We start from the raw sequence: 24,460 nt of genomic DNA, 5'->3' as shown, positions 1-24,460 counted from the left end.
AACAATGGAAGCACACATTTGGACGATGATGTCAGAAGCACAACTCTACGCTGATCTGTACTAGACACTGAAACACAGTCAGTCTCATTGTCGCAACACAGCTGAGCACATGCTGTCTGTGTGTCTCGAGGCAAAACATTACCCTTAAACCCAATATTTTATGAGTGACAGACCTAACATTGCACACACTTACATCAATATATTAATGAAGAGTTTATTTGCAAAAACAGATAACTCCGTTTTTGTTATGTTATCATGTTTTATTGTGTTAGTTAACTGTGTTTGTTTTTTTAGTTATTATTACTCAATCAAAACAACCCAACTGCAGTTTGATTGATACTTGAATACACAAAAAATTGATTTTTTAAATATTCACTTGTTTTATGTCTCTCCTACATTACATTTTTTCATTCAGCAGACGCTTTTATCCAACGCGACTTACAGTTGAGATCCTATAACACTGTAGGGTTTCTCGAACGAAATTGCATTAATATAAAAAAACTATCGATACGTCTAAGTTTGTGAAGATGTTTATAATGCAGTTGTGTCAATCAAATTTGTATATTAATCAAATTCCAGCTTCTTTGAGTTCTGTTCGCAGGTTTTCATCACTTTAACTTTAACAAAACACTCAAACACACAATTTAGGTCATAAACGTTTACTTATAACAAAGAGTTGAAGTAAACATGATGGAGGTCCAAATAAAAAAAGGTGTTTATGAACCTGAATGATAGTAACGTTCTCTCCAGATCACTCAAATAAAAACATTCCAGCAATCCACAGAATCTCTTCATTTAAGAGTGCAAAATTTTAGCACAGCGTTCCACTTCTGTAGGTTATCTGTCAAATGTCCGTCTGATGATATAAGAGTCGGTTAAGAGCAGGTGCAATAATCTGAAGTTACACTAGTGTGAAGATAAAGTTTGTAAAATGTCCTCCTATACACACACTTTCATGTTTATGTGCAACATCAATGTACACTTACACATGGACCTCTTAAACAATGTGTCATCATTCTGTTTCAGCTTTGTACAGTATTTTTTTCCACATTCAGACATCAACACACAAACCCTGAGAAACACACTCAAATAAAAAACACTCGGACAGTTCAAGTGTAACAGACCTCAGCATGAACAATAATTAGTTCTCAAACCATGGCAAAGAAAACAAAAATGTTTTATGACACCCTACAAAATGAATGAAAACATAATCACACTTCACAACAGTAAAATTACATAAAATCTTGTCTTTTTTGTATATATTATATGTTGAGTGGTAAAGTTTTTAAAATGATGTAGTAGGTCCTGGCAGAGACTACGGACATGTCCTGATCTCAAAGGACCGGGCTTCAAAACATTAAAGGGATAGTTTTAATAAAAAAATGAAAATGATTTCATCCTTTACTCATAAACCTGTATGACTTTCTGCTGCAGAACACAAAAGAAGATCTTATGAAGAATATTGATAATCAAACATCAATGACCCCCCATTGACTTTCATTATAGGATTACAAAATCACTTCTCAAAATATCTGAGTTATACAGGTTTTGAACGACATGGGTGTAAATAAATGATGACAGACGTTTTATTCTGGGTCGAACTTTCCCTTTAAAATTGGAAAAAAGCTAAAGTCTTGGTTTCTAATGACAACTAGGTGTGGATTCAAGTTTGTCTTTCAAGCAAATTAAAACAGTGTTGCAAGAAAAAAAATGTTGTTTCAACATGAAGGTACGTTCTAGTAAACTTTCTTTGCCTCAGTTACATCTACTCAGAATTGTCCCTACCTAGGGTCTAAACAGCCTAGATTAATTTGAACTATATAGGACTCATGGGGGCGGTTTCCCGGACAGGGATTAGTTTAAGGCAGGACTAGATCTTTAGGCTATTATTTAGGATATTTAAGTCTTTTTTTAAAACCTACTTTACAAAAAACATTACTGGTGTGCATCTTGAGACAAAACAATCGAACTGATATATTTTAAGATAAAAGTTTTTTCGATCAAGACATCTCTAACATTTCAATTAGTCTGGGACCTGGTTTAAACCCTGTCCGGGAAACCACCATATGTTGTTATTATCAGAGAAATGGAAATCTATCTGTTTCTGTCCTTTTCCAAACATTTAGTCAAATTAAGAAAGATCTTTCAGAAGAAATGTCAAAAGGTTAAAGGGTTTTAAAGTAGACAGGTGAGGATGTAGTGTCCTATCTGGTCATCCTTACACTAAAACATCTGTTCACATTATAAACTTTATCTGGCTCAGCTCTTCCGTAGGATTCCAGAGGCTCGTTCAATTCATTCTTTGTGTCTCCGTTGTCCTGTTAACCCCTCTCTCCATCTTAGGAGTACTTTGTATTTGAGATCTTCTTCCACAGCAGCGTTTTGAGGTTATTGAGAACGAGGGAATGATGTACCTCCATTTGTGACGCCAGTCCGCTGAGTGTCACACACGTGCGGAGCTGTTTCTCCAGGTCCTCTCTCAGGTCTGCCGGCGCTCCGAACAGCAAGAAGTTCTGCAATAGCGCGCAAACCTTGGCCAAGTTGGGCTGCACCACTTCAACGTTGCACTGCCTGGCCAATCGGTCGCATGTCGCCATACAATCCCGCCCATAAGTGCAGTCTGCGTTCACCTCGCACGTACGTCCTCGTAAGAATCCCTTGACGGTCGCCTCCGACGCTACGCTTTGTAGGTCAGCCATTTTGAAGTCATATTTATCGTTGTAGCCGACCCGTTGTGAGCTAGCGTCACACATATAAAAGCTTCCGTACACGCCGTGGAACACCTCTTCCACAAATTCCAGCAGGCCGATGGTGATTCGGGCCCTGTGGGGCCACGCGGGGGCGAGCCAACGGTTTAGGGCCCCGGCCAGCGCCTCGGGAAACACCGGCTGCATCCAGCCGGGCACCGCCAGCCTGAAGAGGGCGCTGTGTGCTACGTGCTCGGTCACGTAAAGGTCACCACAGAAGCCCAGCAGGCGGGGAGCGTGTTCTTTGTCGTGCAGCGCCACCATTAAAACAAACTCATTGATCTGCAGCAGAGCCCAGACTGATTTTGCCTCCGCTAACGAAACTTTACCATCACCGTTGACGTCAGCCAGAGAGATGACACGAGTGACAAGAGTTCCAAGAGACGTCTGCTCCCCAACACTGTCCTGTGAGCCAATGAGAGAGACAAAAAAAGACAGACATGTTCTCATTTGTTCTCAATCGTGTATTTGTTAATGTATTTGAAAACAAACAATGGATATTTAATATTTCTATGTGTTTTGCAATTTAAAGACTATTTTACTATCTGCATAAAGCGTGAGTGAGAGAGAGAGAGAGAGAGAGAGAGGGGGTGGGGGATTAAAACATCAAATGTGCCATATGTTTCATTCTCCAAATTGCACATTAAGTTGACTTATTTTTCTCTATATTAATAGAGTAACATCTTGATTGTACATAAAGAGTAAACTACAAGCCAACTTAAAGAGATAACTCAGCCAAAATTTCCAGTTTGCCGTTTATTTACTCACCCTCAGGCCATCCGCGATGAAGGTGACATTTTTTTCTTGATAGAACCATAAAGAAGATTGTTTGGTAAATCTGCAGCCCTCTCTGCTTCATATAATGGGAGTCTATGGGGTCCACCTGAGTTCCTAAAGCACATAATTTAAAAAAGCGGCCCCATGCGACATGTTGACGTTTCATGAAGTGACTTGCTCGATATTTTCATAAATTTCAACGTCATTTTTAATAATATTAGCCATACTGTACAGCCCAATACTCTCCCTTTCTGCAGGTGGCGCCAAACGTACGAGACGCTGGTATGCCATTAGCCACCAAATACTACAAGAAGAAGATTGGGATTGTGTGCAGAGGCTGCACATTATGGCTAAAATGATTAAAAAGGACATTCAGTTTTATGAAAATATCGCTTCGCTTCACGAAGCGTCAACATATCACCAGGAGGCGCTTTTTTGGAATTATGTGCTTTAGGAACTCTTAGACAGGTGGACCCCATAGACCTCCATTATATGAAGCAGAGAGGGCTGCGGATTTACCAAACAATCTTCTTTATGGTTCTAATCAAGAAAAAAATTCACCTACAATGGCAGGTAAACAACTGGAACCAAACTTTCCCCTTGTTAAATGTGTTCAAGCGACAAAAAAAGATGGACAAAAAGAAAGACTTCCTTAAAATTTGTCACGACTAAAAACATCTAATCAGCAACGAGATGAAAGCAGAATTCCATTCGTGAACGCATTCCGGTCCCTGTCGGCCGGTTGGCGGTCGCTTTTCCGGGTTACTTTAACATGTTCTCACTGGTGAATCAGACAAGATTTTATTGTTATTGATCCAAGAGCTTCTGGTTTGTGCACATTCATTTGTTTTGGAGGAGGCGTGGGTTTGGACGGCGATTCACATGGAGGGTTTGATCATGATTTCAGTGCTAGCAGGCTAAATTTAGCACCTTATCAAATCAGCCATATCCACCCATAGTGTAATTTTAAGTATATTTCTGAGAAGTGCACAAAAAGTAACTTTTCTTTCTACACGCATTGTCTTTTCTCTACCTCACAAGAATGTGTACATAAGCATTAAAGTTCACCCCATTAAATTATGTCGTCATTTTCTCACCCTCTTGTCTTTTCAAACCATTGTGACTTTCTTCCGCAGAACACAAAAGAAGATTTTTTTTGTAGAAAGCTGCTAACCGAACGGCACTGAACCCCGTTCACTTTTATTGTATGTACACAAAACCAATGCAAGTCAATGGGGTCCAAATGACAAAAGGGTGAGTAAATGATGACAGAATGTTTCTCTTTTGAACTATCCCTTTAACTCTCTTATTGTGAAAAAAGTGTGCGTGAATCTGTATATACTGCTTCTTTGTGTGCTCGTTTGTCAATGTGTGTGTGTGTGTGTTTGTTCTTCACCATGACACTGAGATGGAGCGTATTGTTCCGCCTGTGACCTTTTCAAGCTCCTTCAGTTATTTTTGGCATAGGTTCCCTATTTTACCCCACCCACCTCATCTCTCTCTCTTAATTTTTTTCCTCTCCTGCAGGAAACCTTGAGAAGTAATCGTACGCCATATGCTCTGCTTCCTCTTTCCTTTGGAGAACATAAACATCTCCTTTATCAGTGACCTACAGCACAAACATAAAATCCTCTCAAGTTCTAGATTTCAAGAAGAGGCAATCTAGAACAGCATTTTTTGGCTCCAAGAGCTGACCCAAAAAGTCTTTAGAATTATCCCTGCAGTTCTATTATAACAGATCTGTGACTCTTTTTTGGCTGGTGACCCAGCAGATAAGAGCCTCTTCCCTGGAGCTTTGTTATTAGGGTTTGAATGGCGAATTGATGTATACATGGGTGCGGTTGTGAAGAACACAATACTTTTTGTGAGGTGTGATGATGTGAAAGAGAACAACAGAGACCTTGAGAAAGGAATGCAGCATCGCTCTGAACTCATCCATGGATGTTCCACGGGTGGGTTTGTCATATTGGCTTGTATCGTGTCGCAGTGGAGATTCGGGGCCATTTTCGCCTCTCATGCTCTCCTCAATGCCACATTTCACCAAAACGGCTTTCTCCTTCCATTCAGCACTGTACACCTGCACAACACACACAAGATTGTATCTCATGAAAATATGTTCAATATAATTCAACAAAGAAAAAATATTTTAAGTACAATTTTATATTTGTAGTCATTATATTTATCATATTTATGATAATCCATTACTTTAATATTACACAAACACATCTAAGACCATTATAAAATAAATACGATCCTGAAATCCTTGATGTCGATTGGTCAATAGACTGCTGTGAACTGTTTATTTTCAAAATATTTGTATTCTTGGTATTTTTATTACTGTATGTGTTAACCATCTTATAAAAGCAATTATAAATGCGCAATTCATATTCTTTAAATTAAGGTTTTATTTTCAAGACAATAAAAGCAATTCACCTGAAAATTACAATTCTGTTATCGATAACTCATCCTCTTGTCATTTCACCCGTATGATTGACTTTCTTTCGCAGAACACAAAGGAAGATATTTTGAAGAAAGTTAGCACCCATTCACTTCTATTGTATGGACACAAAACCAATGCAAGTCAATGGGCGCCGGTTAACAACATTCTTCAAAATATCTTCTTCTGTGTTCTGTGGAGGGAAGAAAGTCATAGAGCTTTGAAATTACAAGAGGGTGAGTAAATGGCAACAGAATTTCTTTTTAAGTTAACTAAATTAAATACAATATAATATAATTTTAATAGAATACAATAAAACTCAGATTTTTTAACACTATAAATTAAAACAATTAAATAAAGTAACTTTTATTTTTATTAATAATATTTTGAGGGGAAATGCTCTACTCTAAAAACATTGTTTCACTTTTATGAACTAAATATAATTTTGTACTGTACAATTTCTAAGTGAAATCTGACACATTTTTTTAGATTTATCAATATTAAAAGTGTGTGATAGATGTTTAAACAAACTCACCTGATGCGTAGGTGATGTTGACAGACAGTGTTGAAGAGAGAGAGTTTTCTCCTCACAGAGAGACTTACACGCCGAGCCTGAAATGATTCCCCTGTGATAATGATCACACTAAACACAGAAAGACATCAGTCACAAATCCCATTCACATCTCTTATTGTGTTCAAGTCATGTTGAAATGACATTATAACATTTGTAAAGGTTTGGGTTTTTAGAATGAAATAGAATATCTAATTCACCTCAATAATAGAATAATAATCAAGCATAATCTTAATACCAATGATTGTTAAATTTAGGTTGTCATAGCATTATAATAAAATGCAAGATTTCTTACTTCCTCCTTTCAATTCCCCTCCTAGATTTGAACAAAAACAAAGTAAACCACAGAGGCTTGAACTTCTAGTCTAGAAGTATCAATCTTAAACTGCTGCACTGAACGCGTGGCGCGGGTCACAGTGCTCGTGGGCACGGGACGTACACTTATCAGTAACCCATCCAGTGACTTACTATGATCATAGTGCAGACGTGTCCCCTGCAGAGCTCGGAATATGAAGAATACTGCATGTAGATCATCCAGCTGGCCACTAGAATCCCAAACCACAACGCCAACAGGTACTTCACCTTCACTGCAGGCAGACGGGCCTGAAAGAGAACTCATTTTAACACAATCATATGACATAGAAACTGTTGCTATTGTAACATTGAACAGTATGTTTGCTATGTCAAGCCAAATTAATTTTCTTTCCAGATTCTACGTCACATTGAGATCATTAGCATGTGTCTGAAGATTAAACGGTGTCTTTTGGAAACAGTATTCAGGTTTAAAGGCCAAAGAATGCCGAAGGCTGCGACTGTTCTCTGCTGGAGTGAAAAACTGTTTGTGTGTTGTGCGAATACACGCATATCCGATTACTGCCTGTTGATACAGGCAAGCTTTTATAAATACCTAAATTGAGTTTTCTCTCGACAACGTGGCCTTAACACGCAATCCAAATAATGCCATCATGTGCTGTAATTTAAAAGTATTTAAAGAATGTTGATCAGCTGCAAACGATTTAAACGTGTTTAAAAGGTCTATTATCTGTGCAACATTGTTTAACTTATATAGTTCACCCAAAATAAAAAAGTCACCATTTTTTTTCCAATACTGTATTATTTTCCTCCAGAATGTTCCAATATTCCATACAATGAAAGTATATAATGAAGTATGGAAGCTTTGTGTGAGGAAAAGAGTCAAATAAAAGTTATCTGCAGAAAATCTTGCTATCAGGGTGTTGCCTGGGAACTCATTTCCATGAATGGAACGGTGTAAATACCATCCTGCTGTTTCTAATAAATGCTATAAATAATTCATTTTATGTTCCTGAGAAGAAAGACAGTCGAATGAGTTTCAAACGACACGGGGGTGAGTAAATGATTTTTATTTTGGGGTGAAGATCTCAGCCAATTCCTGCTCGCTTTTTCTTTTTAAGGAGAAAATACATTTCTCATCTTCTGAGTAGAGTTTAGGGGATAAATCTGACAGGTTTGACCTACACGGTCTCAAAAGGTCACACTGTGCACTTACAGTGAGTGCTCTTAGTGCAGCTCGGCAAAAAAACATGTGCGATTATGGAAATTATGAACATCCTAAAACTATATATCATTTTAATGCAAATATGATTTGAGCCCTACCTGTAAATCCAATTAAACTTTTAAACAATGTTTCTCTACATTAACATTTTAATGTGCTATTGAATAATTGTCGCCAAGGCACAGAGCATCATGGTAAAACATGTTTTGTGGCAATATTTTTAGAGTTAACCTTTAAATGATGTCAAATGTTATTAAAGTGTAAACACCAGGGTACTGAATAAAATCAATATTTGCCCTAAGGAAAATGAATTGTATTAACTTCATAGCTAGATTTGTTCCCGTAGTAAAACAATGGTTATCCGCCTGGCACTACTTAAAAATATATAATGATGTAAATATTAATAAAACATGATCGTTGATGGTCAGTATGGAGGATACATGAGATTCAGGTATATAAGTTACCTGTAAGCCTTTAGATAAAGGACAGAGCAGCATCATATGCATCAGCCTCCGCAGACTCCGCGGCATCTTCACTGATAAACACTGACAAATACACGCAGACAGGGAAGAAAAACGGTCTCAGCTTCTCGCCTCCTCCATCAGAGGCGAGGCGGCGACGCGCATCTGGATGCAAACGCAGAAATGCACATGCACACTCACTGCATCGCTTTGGGCTTTTATCTCAGCGTGCATTCCGGCATGCATGGATGAAACATCACATACTGGCAGCGCTCAACTCAAGGACAAACGCACGCGCTGCACCCTGAAACTCGCGAGCCGCGGAGACATCATCTATGGATCCCGCGCGACGAGATGCGACGCTGCCGAAGACGCTTTAACAATCTGCTCTGATATTTGCATTATATTCCGCACGTCTTCTCCTGGTGCTCAGTCCGAGCCTTGTACACGATGCGACGCTAGCGCGAGAATCACTATCACGCCGTCTGTCTGCGCGCGATCAACTAGAGAGAATCGGCCTCGCTGTGGTTCCACAAGGCGCCTTAAGGGGGAGGTAAAGCCCCCGATTTACACCACCGACAGAAAAGAAGATACGATCCCTTTAATCGAATAGAATTATTTCACTTCAATTTTGATAGTGTTCCTATCATATAAAATCAAGGTTGTTCTGTGTGGGCTTTCAATAAACAATTTTACATTTCAAGCAATATATTGTTTTTTAGCGTTAATGTATACTTGAGATATGTGTGCATAGGGTATAATGCACAACATGAGACCATAAAGATAATTGAAGAATTGAGAAGAATTTTAACCAAAATTGTAGAAACATGCAGTGTATCTTAAATGATACGCCACAGGTTTAGATGACCTCCGTATTCTGTGTCAGTGCTAAATCCAAAGTAAACATTACACGGTTGAACTGACATTGTTTATGGGAACAAGGTCCAATACCGGAAGGCCAGGGTATCAGGTGATCTGATAGCCGCCGTGTCATGGACGTCACAGTCTGACATTATAATACACAACACTGACAAATTATTTGCACAGATTTGTTTGAACTCCTTTTTTATAGCTGAAGTAAAAATAATCAGATATTTCATAAATAATAAGTATTACATATAAAAATAATTTATATTCTTTCATTTGTTTAGAAGGCAAACATAACCACCATGCAAATGAAATGAACTCAATGTTGAGTATTGGCATTACAAACCTCACACAAGTTCTTTATTTAAGTTGAACTGTCTGATCTCTTACATTGATCTCTGATCAGTTTACCTTATAGCGTGAATATTTAGATCTATCAGATTAGACAAAAGATTAGATTTGTAATCCTGTTAACTGCATCTTCTATAATCTGTAATCTGGTTATTATTCACCTTTTAACACTCTTGGATTTCCCATCCAGGAACTCAGTTAGTAACCACAAAAAAGTGGGAATTTATTCACACTAAACTAAAATAGATGTTTATTTTTGAACAACAGTTAATACATAAAACAGACACAAAAACAGCTCATTCCTGTCCCCGATGTGTGTTGTTTGAAAAAATAAGGGAATCTATTAGAAATTAAATCAAATGTAAATATTTGAATTTCGTTTAACTATAAGAATTACCCACAATGAACAACTGAACTAAAGATTTTCTGTTCTCCTTTATATATTACAGATATGTCAAATACTGTACTGGAAAAGGGCTACATTTGAATGAAACTGCTTTGAAAAGCACACTGCACCATCCAAAGACCAAAAGGAATACTAACATATAAACATTAATTACGTGGACGCAATGACAGGGAAACACAAGCAACCAGTACCCGGAAACACACGAGGAGGCTACAAACTCACAGCGGTCTTCCTTACGCAATTCACAAACGTGAGGAATCGGTTCATTTGGATCAACCGATTAATTCGAGTCATTCTGTTTGTACTCGCCACAACAATTCAACAAGGAGGGCGCATTTACGTCATGGTTCCCAGTCCACGAACCAAGGATACCAAGTACATTTACACACTTTTTAGTACTGCTTAAAATGTAGATTACATTTTTTGTTGTTGTTCATAATTGGTGGTTTCGAGATGTCACACACGTCGGGTTTACTCCATCAGAGTCCAGGCCTCATAAACATTCATCGTTTATAATAGAATAGATTAAGTTAACAGGAATTCTGTTCACTACGGTTGTGATTCAAATGCGAGTCGATTCGACTGAATCATTCGACCGAACTTGATCAAAAGAACCGGACCATCGCTAACACGACAGGCGGCCAAAGGTTACACCGCGGCGCGCAGCGGTGGCTCCGGAGATAACCGGTGCCTGGACCAACCATAGACTTCCTGCCCTCTTGTTTATTACACTTCACCTCCTTCGCACGAGATTACGAAAACGAATAGAAGGAGGATCGCAAAAGTTGCTCAAATGTGTGACTGGTACGTGGTATCTGATGTAGGCTGGGTTTGAGTCGCTCCACTCCACCGCTGGCCTTGGATCCTTTCTCGACGCCCGAGGTGCTGCATGGCCGCGAGTATGGATGCCCTGTGGATGCTGCCGGTTCTGCTGCTTCTCCCGGTCCTGTTCTGGACCAGCAGCACGTTCGTCTTCTATTTCAAAAAGTGCTTCTATGTCGCCTACATGATGCTTCTGGCCTTAATAGCCATACCGACCTGCATTCTGAAAAGCGGCGGGAGGGACATCGAGAATATGCGGTGAGTTAAAAACGCAGCGGTGCCTTTTCATCAGAATCTCCGGTTTTAAGGTTATAGTGCAGCACGACACTTAAAAAAACAGCTGACCCGGGTGCCATCCATCATGTTGTTGTTTTTATAGAGTGTAACGTGTTGCCATTGCACGTGCATCTCGCAGAAAACGGTTTGTCGTTTTTACGTCAAATTGAGGTTCCCATTTTAAGTTCGTTACCCACGTTTCCGTCATGGAGGCGGAACGCGTTTGGGAATGCATCGCATCTGTTGAGCCCGGACAGATGTTCGGAGTTCACGCGAGCGCACCCACACAGGCCTCTGTGTCCCATGTTTGATTCAACATATGAGGAACAACGTCACCTACATGGTAGTGAAATGTGGAAATTTGCACACTGCGTTTTTATTCAGTCGTGAATCCGCTAGCTAGCCGTTTAGCGTCTCGTGCAGTCCGGAGATGGCGACCAAACCCCGTTTGATATTCTGACAACACGACTGTAAATGTGTACTCGGAACAGTGACGCGCGTTCTAGATTTTAAGACCTATTTTTAGAATAACGTTAATCATAGTTATGAGGGCATGATGGACTGGTTTCATAGCTCAGCTGGTGGAGGGTTAATTTGATTTCTGGGAGATGGATTAAAACCAAAACGGTCCGGGTTTTGACAGCTGATCGATAGAATTGCGGATTCCGCGCCATCGTTTGACGATCAATTTTCGCGCTGAAGTCAATTTCAAACCGTTTGTAACGTTCTAGAAGGTAACGGCACCGGTGACGTAAGTTTCGAAACGCAGGAATGTAAACACAGCGACTGTTATTTCCATTTTAACAATATACAACATTTAAAACCCTTTGCAGTTAACAAACACACGCACTTTGGGTTTACATGTTTTATGAGGACTTTCCATAGACACAACGATTTTTACCGTCAAAATATTGTTTGTAAGTCAGTCATTTCGTAGACTTGGTTTTATATAAGGCTCTATTTTTAACAAACCTCACAGAAACATGGACACAAAGTTGAAAGAATTAGTTTTGTCAATTTCTGAGCCTTTCTGTCTGGGGAGGAGCAGTTAAATGCCCTCACAAGATGGTGGTCATTGTGTTTCATGACAAGTAAAACAATGACACACTGTCACCGATTGGACACAACCTTCTTTGTGTATTGTGTATTATGCGATCACCTGTTATGAAAAGTGGCCTTGTGGTGTGACCCACATTAATAATGTGATATGAAAATTAAAAACCATGGTCTGACTCACAAAAGTTCCTGTCAGCGTCCGTCCCATTATTTCGCAAGTCAAGAATCGTCATTTTCTGCACAGTTCGTTCGTTCATACATGAGCCACAATGATCACATTGATAAGTAAGGAATATTGTACAGGCAGCTGGTTGTTATCGCAGAAATAAGCCCCGGCAGTGTGATCATGAACCGACGCGAAGTGGGGTCTGTTTGCCACGTGAGAATTTTTTTGACATATAAAGTGAATTTCATATTTTATTAGCAAATGTTTAGCGAATGCAGAACTTCAGCGAGGAAACGCAGATTAGTTTCAGTTTTAAAGTCAGAAAGGAAGTGCAAACGTCAGGTACAGGCAATTATTGGTTTAATAATTTATAAATATCATATATGTTATTAAGACATATTTATAATTCATTTTTGTGTAATATTAAACTGCCCCGTCAAATGATTTGCAGCATCCGGGTTACAGGGTGTTATTAGTTTTGAGCGGTGGTTATTTGAAAATAACAACCCTTGGAATTTCGCCACTGGCCAATCAGTATCGAGCATTCAAATGAGCCGTGTAATAAGCGGAAAATAACAGCAGTTATTTAACAGCAGAAAATAAAAGACGGTGTGTTCCTTTTTTTATGGTTATTGATATACCGACCTGATATTGTAAACCAGCTGTGTGGGGCAAGACTATAGTTTACAAGTGAATCTGTCCAGATAAATTGGTTCCTAAACTGGCTGTTTGGACACGGATGTGCCCAGGACGGATGAGCTCATATGTCAGGACTTGAGTGGATTTATTTACTGTACTCAACTATCAAGTGTACTGTATTGTCACATGTGCGAATACTGTACATACCGGGTTGTGTTGATACTGGAGTTTGTTCATGCAAATTATATGGAAAGCAAATCTGTCCTGTCATGTTTCTCTCATGGATATTTACTCCATTTAACAGGATGACCTAACATCCATATTATCAACCAACAGATTGCATGTCATAGATGACAACGGCTGGTGTCCTGTTTCATCACCTCACTTCTCTTTTAAGGTTATCTAGATCTAGAACTGTGTTTCACAACCTAGTGTGATGTTTTATGTCAAACTGAAACTGTTTAAAGGATATATGCTTAATTTCTTAAGATATTTTGAGGAAATGTCTTTAAGGAAACAACATCGGTCCCCTATGATGTCCATTGTATGGACACCAAACCACCGTAGCGTTTCTCAAAAGCCAAATTTAATATGCTGGTTTTGAACTAAGTGAGGGTGAACAAATTATTTTCGGGTGAACTAATCCTTTTGAATGACCCCTGACATGCACAAAGACCTGGTTCCACTCAGAGATTTCCAGTTCTGTCTTGCTCTTGTTTGCTCTCTCGCTCTCTCTCTCTCTTCGCTAACTTTATTGGCATGATTGCGTGTTCTTACAATATTGCCAAACCATTGAACATATAACGAAAGACATACAATAAGTTAAATTAAGATAAGGTGTTAAGACATAAATACAGAATGAAATATAAATAAAGTATATGTAAAATGAAATATGGAAATCAAATATCAATATCAAATGTAGATTTCAGGCAGAAACATGAGAATGTAATAAAAGTAAAGAGTGTATAAGTGCATTGATTTTAACAGATGAAGGCAGTAGTTTGTTCTGAGGATGTCTAGTAACGTCTGCATACGCTCTGTTTCTGAACACCTATCAAACTCTGGCATGAGCTTTGACAAGTGTTTCTCTCTCACATCTTTAAATTGATCACAAAGTGAGAAAGTGTGTCTCTGTTTCGACATCACCAGTGAAACAGTGTGCACAGACATGTTCTTCCTTTGGAAGCCATGTTTATCTGTGTCTGCCTTTCTCTACGGCCAGACTGTGATCACTGAGTCTGTGTTTGTTCAGGATCCGTCTCTGTTTTACATATCCAACAGGGTAGAGATAATCTGCCAGATTGTATTTTCTGTTTAGAGTCCGATACAATTCTAGTTTACTTTGGTTTTTCTTTTCCCAATGATCTAAATATGACTTTTAACTTTCTTTGGTAATTTGGTTTATTCTAATTTGGTTTTGTTGGGTTGTGCCGGTCTGTAGTTTCAGAGCCAGATGGCAGATGGGACTGGCTTTAGGTCTCAGCTCTTGGTTTTTAAGTGCTTCATATTGAAGTGTGTTAGGAGGACTTGAATTAAGGTGTGTCCAGAATTTGAGGGAACGTTTTTGGATGCGTATTATCAGGGGGGTATCTGCCTAATTTGCCTGCTTAATCTCTCTCTCTCTCTCTCTCTCTCTCGCTCTCTCTCTCGCTCTCTCTCATGCTTATCAGTGTTGGGTGTGGTCAGCATGTGTAAGGTGATGTAAGGATACCTTAGGATACCTCTTCCGTATACATTGGCTGAAAGTTTAGTCTAAAACAAATGCAGAAATGCAACAGCGGGTTATCAAGTGGTTGCGGTTCTAGAAGAGATGTGGTCATTCCATTCTTGAGTTGAAAATGTCCTCGCTCAACAAGACACATCTGAAAACAGAAAGATCACACGCTTGCACTGGTTTCTGCACATTAACCTCGGTGTCACTTCGCGAACGTCTCTCTGTATCTCCAGCATACTTATCTTGATGTGCTCATTTGTTAAGACAACACAACGCAGAACACCCACGGTTCCTTCTAAATATTTAGAAATCATTGTAAACGAGTCAGTCTGGCACAGTTTGACAACTCTCTAAACCCCGCTCTCATTACATGGTAATGAAGCAGAGTTCCTGATCTTAATGCCCCACTTTCATAGGCAAGGCTTACAACTAGTCCAAGACTAAAATGAATTTTGAGCAGTCTTAACTGAAAATAACTTTCCCTGTTTTGTTTCAAGATGCACATCAGTAATGTTTTTTTTCTACAGCATTTTAATAAAAGCAACTTAGATAGCATAAATGAACTAAGGCATAGTCCTGGCCAAGGCTAAAGCACATTGCACATTGAGTCCGAAATGCACGTCGAAAACTTCTGCGTGTTAAAAAATAAATATTGTCAATCACATTTACACACTGCCTCCGATATTTTCGTCGGACTGGGTTCGATTTTCTGCGTTTTTTCATCTGTCAAGCATTTTGAGTGGCATTTTTAACAATTCAGAGGCACCGTACAAACGAGAACCAAATACGAAAAAACGCATACGAACATTTCGGACTGTATGTGCAAAGACCTTCAGCCTTGTATATTAAACCGGGCATAAGCATGTGAATGATAGATGTGTTGTGCTGAGTTTAGTTGTGCGGTTGTGTAACCTTTCATGTCTTTTGCTTGCTCCACATATTGAGGACTGATATGAAGCCATAATGTGCTCAAAGGTCTGGTTGATAATGTATCTTTAATATCTTTCAGTTTGTCGCACCGCGCCATACAGTTAACATTATACAATCGCTTAAGTTGTTTATCAGAGTATTATTTAGCTTAATTCATCTCAATTTTAAACTCTGTGTTTAACAATATACATGTTTTTTAAGCAGCTTTATAGACAGATGTTGCAATGCTCATCATCAATTCCATTTAAAGGTCCAGTGAGTAATTTTGAAGTATCTATTGACAGAAATGCAATTGAATATATACATCACTATGTCTTGTACAAGAGGTGTATAAAGAGTCAAGACCCAAGTTACACTATTACACTATTACTCTAATAAAAATACTGGCCATCGTATATACTAGACATAGCCGTGTACAAAGCAATAAATGTTTTGTTGTTTTTCAGGGTCATCCGGTTCTTGGTCCGACATGTGAAATATTTCCTGGGTTTGCGCTATGAGATCAGCGGTTGGCAACATCTACAGACAGAAGGCCCTTATGTCATCATCTCCAACCACCAATCATCACTTGACGTGCTAGGTGAACAATACATGCACACACAGACACACACATGCACACAACCCTGTTTCGATATTATGAAAGATATCACGATCTGTCAATCGCACAACAGGGGTAAATATAGACATCCCAGCGAGATTGTTCTAAACATACTGTATGGAACAGAATTGGCAGAGCTGCTTAGAATTAGACCTAATTAGACATGCCCAGACCCCCTTAAAATCTTCTCCTTCCTACTTAAACACCCAGACATCACATGATTGATCGCATCATCTGCAGGCATGATGGAGATTCTGCCGGATCGCTGTACCATGATTGCTAAGAAGGAGCTGATATGGGCGGGGACGGTGGGAATGATCTGCTGGCTGGGAGGAATCGTTTTCATCAACCGCAAAAAGACCAGCGATGCAAAGAACGTCATGGGCGACGCCGCGAAGACCGTGCTTGCTGACCAGGTGTGTCCCGATTCCTTACATTTACATTAGTCTGTAAGTCGTCTTTTATCCAAAGCGACTTACAGAGAGGGAAGACTACATGGTTTGTGATGTTGTGCCTTGGGCAATGCAACATATTTTTGGTTTACAATATTTCAGTATACTAAGAGATTTTTGAATTTACAATTTTCAGTACCATTTAGTTGTGCATATAGTTAATAGCATTCAAGATTTTATTGAACTTTCTGTATGTAATGTTTCTTATATCTTAATATCTCACTGAACCTAAAACTCCTTTGTGCCCCTTCATATGCTGGTATTTTTAGTAAATACAAATCTAGTTTTAAATATAAATATTTTACTCCCCACCTCCTCCAGATCCGCCTGTGGGTGTTTCCCGAAGGCACACGCAATCAGAAGGGCGACCTTTTGCCATTTAAAAAGGGAGCGTTTCATCTGGCTGTACAAGCACAGGTGAGCGCAACACAATAAACCACCTACACACACCTCCAAATCAAAGGCTCAAAACTGTTGTGACTTTAAAGAATGGACATACGTTTCCAAACTTACTTGACTGTCTTCACCCTTTAACCTTCACATGACCTGATCCTCAGGTGCAAAGGTAATTTACCTGACCAGAATCTGAGACGTTGACACAACTTGAACCAACGTGAACTCAAAGGTTAACCTTTGAAACCTGTGTGTCAGTTTAGTGTCCAAAACATCTGTTGTGCATCATGTGTTGACCAACAGAGGGAGCTCTTGATCTTTAATAGTGTGTAGTGTGGAGATTCTGAGTAGTTTTAGTGTATTGTCTTTGCCAACAGATACTTTCAATGGTATGCATTTGTTTTACATGAAATAAATTCCCAAAAGCCACATGAAACAGTTTCCCACAGTGTTTTCCTTGCTTGAGGGTAGTTTATAAAAGCTGAGAATCTAGCCGGGCCACCCAGAGAATTAAACAAATTTTGTTGGTGGTTAAGGTCCTAATGGGTGTATTGGGTGCCTGGTCATAAATAACTTCCTGTTTCGTTCTGTGCTTTTTGTTGTTAATGCGGTTCAATGTTTATAAATTTTAAATAGTTATAAGTACTTTTTTGACCCAATTATCTGGCTTTCCTGTGGCTCAGTGGTAAGAGCTAGGCCCTAGCAACGCCAAGGTCATGGGTTTGATCCCACGGGATTGCACATAGCGAGAAACAAAATGTATAGTATGTCAGTCACTTTGGATAAAAGCGTCTGCTAAATGCATAAGTGTAAATGCAAAATGTTGTCACAGTAATGCAAAACACAGTAGCTTCCCTGTAGTGTACCTTTTTAAAACTGTAGTTTGTTGAAGTACATTTACATTTACTTTTAGGCATTTAGCAGAGGCTTTTATCCAAAGCGACTTACATTGCATTATCCTATACCAGGGCTCCAGACTGCGACCAAATGGTCGCATTTTGCGACCAAAATTTGAGAGTGTGCGACTGAATTTTACATCCAGTCGCACATTTGCTACCAGTAAATTTGCCTCCCCCACCCTCCGTATTTTTTTATACATTAAACGTGGAAGGGGCACGTCAATGATCAATGAAATGAGCAATGAAATAATCAATGAGACGCGAGCGCACACGCACGCAAACACACACACACTCGCACTCGCACACGCACACACACACACTCGCAAACATACTCACGAGACGCGAGCACACACTCGCGTTTCATTGAGTGATGCCTGTCTGTGAGGCGGCCAATGCGTGTGAGAAGAATAGGAAATGGCCACTGTAAGTGGCTAAAATGCGTGGAGGGGGAGGGGCCTAGAGATAATCGAGCGCGCGTAAACATCTGTGGGAAGGAAACGGAGACAAATATCATCACAACCTGATATGTGACCCTGGACAACAAGACCAGTCGTAAGTCGCACGGGTATATTTCTGACAAAAGACGAAAATACATTGTTAGGGTCAAAATGATCAATTTTTATTTTATGTCAAAAATCGTTAGTATATTAAGTAAAGATCATGTTCCATGAAGATATTTTGTAAATTTCCTACCCTAAATATGTCAAAACTTTATTTTTGTGAGTCGATCCCTTAATATCGCGAACAAAAAATGGTCAGAAACATGCCTACAAACTTAACTCGCTGCTGTCCGCTCTATGAAAACTACCCATTCAAGTTTGCTATCTATGTAAAGTTAAGAGATTCCGCTTTCAAGTTCATCTACTCTCTTCTATGTCATTACAAGAGTAGGCCAATAGAGAGTGTTAAAACAAACCTGTTTCCTCTTAGCAACGGCCTGCTATAGCGTCTCACGTGCGCAGCGTCATGATCGCGCTTCAAAACATGGATTCTGATGGAAGCGCGTTTGCTCAATCTAAACGCTGATGACAGCAATAATTTAACGAACCTAGTAAATGATTGTTTCGCAAATCATTGGGAAGATAATACAGAATGTCCAGAGACCGGCTTGACATAAGGGGATGCCACGGAAGACGACGATTTCAATCAATGTTTAGATCGCTTCGACTCCGTGACATGAAGGAATACAAAGTGTTCACTGCGGACTCAGAATTCAACCCGCTTGAGTGGGAAAATTCTTCAAAGTTCAGGTCAGTTAGTCACAAACGTTCTTAAATACCTTCTTTACAAAGTAGTGGTTTTCATGAGTTGTTTATGTCAAAGTTATGCCAATTTTGCTCTGACAAAATGTAAACAAAACATCATCTTAGCATGTAGATCTGCCTCTGTTAATGATGATTCGTTGCCAGCTCAAGTGTAAAATTTTATATGTTCCTGGAGAATTATTTTTATGAAATTGTGTGTGTATACAGTTTAAGCTGTGGTAAATCAATGGTGTAAGTTTCATTTATTTCCCATCATTAGTAATATGCGTTGCTAAGGACTACTTCTGGAAAACTTTATAGGCGATTTTCTCAATATTTTGATTTTTTCCACTCTCAGATTCCAGAATTTAAAATGGTTATATCTCGGCCAAATAGTGTCCTATCATAACAAACTATATACCAATAGAAAGTGTATTTAGTCAGCTTTCATGTGGTGTATAAATCTCAATTTTGAAAAATTTACCCATAAGACTGGTTTTGTCGTCCAGGGTCAACATATGTGCGTGTGTCTGAGCTATGAGCAAGCGAACTATTGATTCGTTCATCCGACCTGCGGCTAGTGTACCAGTGCCAGAGTCTACAGTGTCACCATCGGATGATGATGCAGAGTCAGAGGTTGGTGTGGCGAAAAAAAGTCACATTGTAACTGTGAAATGACCGAAAGGTTACTAAGCACTTTGTTACTAAGCACTTTGTTACTAAGCACTTTGTTACTAAGCACTTTTTTTATTCTGAATGTATGGTATTTTGTTTACTATATGTACTGTCATGACAGCGATGGTGCTGTCAGTTTACCTTGTTGTTGCATCTTCAAAAGTGCAGAATAAAATGTGACACTGAATTTGAAACAGAACATTGTAATTTCTGCATCTATTATTAAAGTATTTATTAGTAATACAGTGGAAATTAGTAGATTTGGTTAGCATGTTGATTTACGGTATGTGCCCCTAAATTTTCTGGTTGTGCCCCTAAAATTTTCAGTTGGGGGCCACTGTGCTCCTGGTGAAAAAAGTTAGTCTGGAGCCCTGTATACATTTTACATATGTATGTACTGGAAATGTACTGGAAATGTAATGGAAGTTCGGTAATCGACAGTCTTCAAAATATATTGTTTTGTGTTCTGCAAAAGCAACAAAATTATACAGGTTTGGAATGACATGAGGGCGATTCAATGATGAAAGAATTTGTGTATAGTTTATCTTTCATTTCACGCATATTTGAACCTGCAATTTTATGTTTCAGACAAATGCTTTAATTCAAAATGCAGAACAGATTTGTTTTTTTATTTAAAATGTTTTCAAATAAACTGTCTGAGTTTGAGAGTATAGTGTATATAAGATCATTTGTTATATCGTTCTGTCGATATCAAATATCAGAGATGAGATAGAGTGGACAGGGTTATGACCAAGACCCCCTAAACCTGTGTGTATGTGTGTGTGTGAGAGTGAGGTTTGGAATGAGCAGGTGGAATGAATTAGTAATGTTGTTAAGATGCTAAACGCAACACATTCATTCATGGTAAACGTGACTGGTCATAAATCAGAATATAGAATACAGATTTAAAACATTGAAGTCACACGTGTGTATTAATACATGCTAATATTTAGACTGATAACACAACATGATCGGCAGGCCAACGTAACCTGAACCAGATGAGCAGACAGACATCAGACTAATGGAGCTGTGATGTTTCTCATTAGTTTAGGTGAAAGTGTAAGTGTGTGTTATACAGATGGACTATGTGCTTCATGCCATTTTATATTTTGCCAGTGATTTTAATAAACTACTGAGTATCTTTTAGGGCTGTGCAAGTAATCGATAATTAATCATAATCGACAATTTTGGCCTTTAGCTATTACAACAACAAAATAATCGGGCTAAATCCATTATTGTGCCACATTCCATTTTGTAAGGATCCTCTCTTTTCTTGTGGTATAAATCCACAGCGCACCCCTTTCCTTTTCAGTGGTTCAGCTGTGCCATTTCTTTACATTTATTTTCAGTTGAATCACAGTTTAAAAGCATAGTTATTTATTCTCTCTGTTGTTCTGAAAGTTAATGAGTAATCATGTTAAATAATCAGGATCTCAATATTAGCCAAAATAATCATGATTATCTTTTTTGTCATCATCGAGCAGCCCTAGTATCTTCGCATCCCATTGTATTGTGTGGCATGCGATGTGCGACTAATCTAGGCGAGCAAATTCATTCAAAACCCAGATATGACTCTTCTGTGGAACACAAAGAAGATACTTTGAGAAATGTCTGAGTGATTTTGTGTTCACACGATGGAAGTCAATGGTTGCCAATGTTGTTTAGTTACCAAGGTTTTCCAAAAAGATCTTCTTTTGTGTTCTGCAGAAGAAAGAAAGTCATACAGGTTTGAAATGACTCGAGGGCGAGTAAATGATGAAAGAATTTCTATTTTTGAGTGAACTGTCCCTTTAAGCGGACACACATTGTTACTCAACACAGTCAGCTGTGTTCTCATGAGAGCCGAACACTTCTCTAAATCTATTATTAGTTGTGTTTGTCTTGTGTTTATATTCTCTGCTGAATACCTGATTGATTTCCCAACCCACCTCCCCCAGGTTCCTATCATACCCATCGTGTTCTCCTCCTACAACAACTTCTACAAACGGAAAGAGAAAGAGTTCAATTCAGGTGAGTCTTTACTTTTCAATACAAGTGGCAAAAATGACCCGCATTGTGCTTTTTAATTGACTCTAAGAAACAATCACTTTGCAGGAACCATCATTCTCAAAGTCCTTCCAAAGATCGAGACAAAGGGATTGACGGGAGAGGACGTGACAAGGCTCTCCGACCAATCGTACGGCATTATGCGCACTGCTTTTTTGGAGATCTCCGGCCTACCCCCCCAGAGCAACGGGCCGTCCAATCACTGAGCGCCCTGCCGCTTACACGCTCTTTCATTTGGCCTGACAGCGAGGATGGCTACGCCATCATGGTGGCGACGATAACCATGACAACCAGGCGCTTGGTTATCCTCTACGGCGTCCTCATGCAGGAGGAATACATGTTCACAGACCTACACAGAAAGCCACATGCATACACACGCATTTACGTGAATACATACAGCAGATGTTTTCTTAGCCTAGATTTGATCTCCTGTCGGAATGCAGGGGGCGATGAGCGGTGGAAAGTGTGACCTTTGACCTTCGCTGGCGTGACTCTTGGTGCGTCTTTGATGGTTGTGTTAGGATTGGAGCGCTGCTGTCGGCGACAGGTCGAGACTGGAATGACACCCTGAGAACATTGTGGATGTGTGTTTGTTCTGCATGCCTTTTGACTTTCTCGGTTTCTCTCTCGCTCTCTTTCTTTCATAGATCTACATCGACGTAATCCGTTAGTTATGTTTGGTCACTTTTTCTCATGAAATCAGCTTGCATTATGGGAAATCAGTTACCAACACCTGTTTTTATTGGTTACTCGAAGTATTATCATTCCACCCTGAGCATCTCAGCCAATGGGAGTGCTCAAACCACCCTGAGCATCTCAGCCAATGGAAGCACTCAAAGGTGTCGCTTTATTTTTTCAATTCGTTTTGCAAATTTATATGAAAATTATCGACCTGAAAGAATGAATTTAGATTTGTATTTTTGTGTACGCTCTTAAACAGTCAAGAGGAATACCAAGAGGTTGCTCGCTTTCATCTTTTCTTTTTCCACATTTGTTTGTCCTCAAAAGTGTCAAAAGGTTAGTTTGTTACAAACAGGTCTGTTGTCAGGGTTACCAAGTGCAGCTTCTTCCTGTGCCATTTGTCCAAAGTGTCACGGCCATCATGGGCTGCGTGATGACGGACCGTTGTAAAAACACTATTGATTATTGATCTGTGATCAGGATTGTTTGATTCGATTTTAGGATGGAAATGCGTCGGCTTTAGTTCAGTGTTTCGTTTTTTTTCAAAGTTTCTCTGTTTTTGATCGTTTTTAAACTTCTACATGACTGAAATGATATTCATACTTCTTTAACATCACCTAAAACCAGAGAGCTACTATTATAATGACTGATCTAACAAGTATTATCTAACATATTATCTATCCAGTGCCGTTATCTCAATGGATTGCTTCTTGCTTTTAAGTCCTTGTTATTGAAAGGTTTAAGGGATTCTTTTTTTTTACTCAAAATCTAAAAACGGCCCATACAAAATATGCAAAAGCTCAGATTGCATTCAACGTTATTCTTACAGAATGTTTTTCTCGCTTGTTTAGTTTTGTTGAATCACCTGATAAAATTGTCAACACATTTACTAAAGTTTCAGCTCTCAGAGAGCATAACAGAATTTAGGAAATACTTTTATATTGTACCTACTGAAAATGTAAAAACGAATCTAAACACCTATTTATTAACATTTTACGGCCAAATATTACAATTAATATTTATAACACGTTCAAAGACATTGCCATGTGAATCCTATTTAATGTTTGATGTTGTGATTCTTATTATTTGTTGAGAATGTATACCATCCATAATTCAATATGTACAACCTTATTTGAGGACTGAATTGTACGTATTATGTAATAATTGGCTCATTGAGCTAAAAGATCACAAAACCGGTGTTTGGCTCGGTTGTGACTATGTGTCAAATGCCCCTTTGATTATTTTTGTTATTAGTGCAAATTGACAGATCAATGCTATTATTGACCCTTTTTTATGTTGTGTATTAGGCTACATTTTCAAAGCCTTTATTATTCTTGGTCTTATTTTTGCTGAACAAGAAACATACCTGAAATAGTATATGGAAAATATGTACAAGTTGTGTGATTGTCACCAAAGCTATTAAGAACAGATTGAAGCTTTTAAATGTTCTGGTTTGTCAGACGTTTCACAGGAAGCCTTGTGTACGAATGTGTGTGTGTGTGTGTGTGTGTGTGTGTGTGTTGAATGTGTTTGTGTGATGATCAGACACACAACTGAGCTAAAGCCCATTGTAAATCTGTAAAGTCATGAGACGATAATTCTATATAAAATGTTGATTGTGGTAACTCTGGATATGACCCGTGTTAAGAGCATCTAGGAAAAAAGTGAATAAAATCGTCTGTTTTCCTATAGGACTGTTTAAATCTGTTCTCTTTATT

The 24,460-nt window shown here is 38.9% G+C and overlaps 2 protein-coding genes across 2 annotated transcripts; one reads left to right on the top strand and one right to left on the bottom strand.

Moving 5' to 3' along the window:
- Positions 1 to 298: 298 nt before the first annotated feature.
- Positions 299 to 9,437, bottom strand: dipk1b (divergent protein kinase domain 1B). Its single transcript, XM_056731878.1, has 5 exons — positions 8,531 to 9,437; positions 7,001 to 7,135; positions 6,497 to 6,604; positions 5,425 to 5,601; positions 299 to 3,152 (listed from the first exon to the last, which is right to left on the bottom strand). Exons 1-5 carry the CDS (start codon positions 8,594 to 8,596, stop codon positions 2,340 to 2,342), a joined length of 1,299 nt encoding a protein of 432 aa, XP_056587856.1. The 5' UTR covers positions 8,597 to 9,437; the 3' UTR covers positions 299 to 2,339.
- A 729-nt stretch (positions 9,438 to 10,166) lies between these two features.
- Positions 10,167 to 24,433, top strand: agpat2 (1-acylglycerol-3-phosphate O-acyltransferase 2 (lysophosphatidic acid acyltransferase, beta)). The gene is made up of 6 exons (XM_056731881.1): positions 10,167 to 11,231; positions 16,201 to 16,334; positions 16,593 to 16,768; positions 17,126 to 17,221; positions 21,953 to 22,025; positions 22,110 to 24,433. The coding sequence occupies exons 1-6, from the start codon at positions 11,041 to 11,043 to the stop codon at positions 22,265 to 22,267; spliced, it is 828 nt and encodes a 275-aa protein (XP_056587859.1). The 5' UTR covers positions 10,167 to 11,040; the 3' UTR covers positions 22,268 to 24,433.
- The last annotated feature ends 27 nt before the right edge of the window (positions 24,434 to 24,460 follow it).

This window comes from Triplophysa dalaica, chromosome 19, assembly GCF_015846415.1.
Source record: "Triplophysa dalaica isolate WHDGS20190420 chromosome 19, ASM1584641v1, whole genome shotgun sequence".
In the NCBI taxonomy this organism is placed as follows: Eukaryota; Metazoa; Chordata; class Actinopteri; order Cypriniformes; family Nemacheilidae; genus Triplophysa; species Triplophysa dalaica.
The sequence above is the reverse complement of the archived record's forward strand: the minus strand, read 5'-3'. Positions and strand labels throughout refer to the sequence as shown.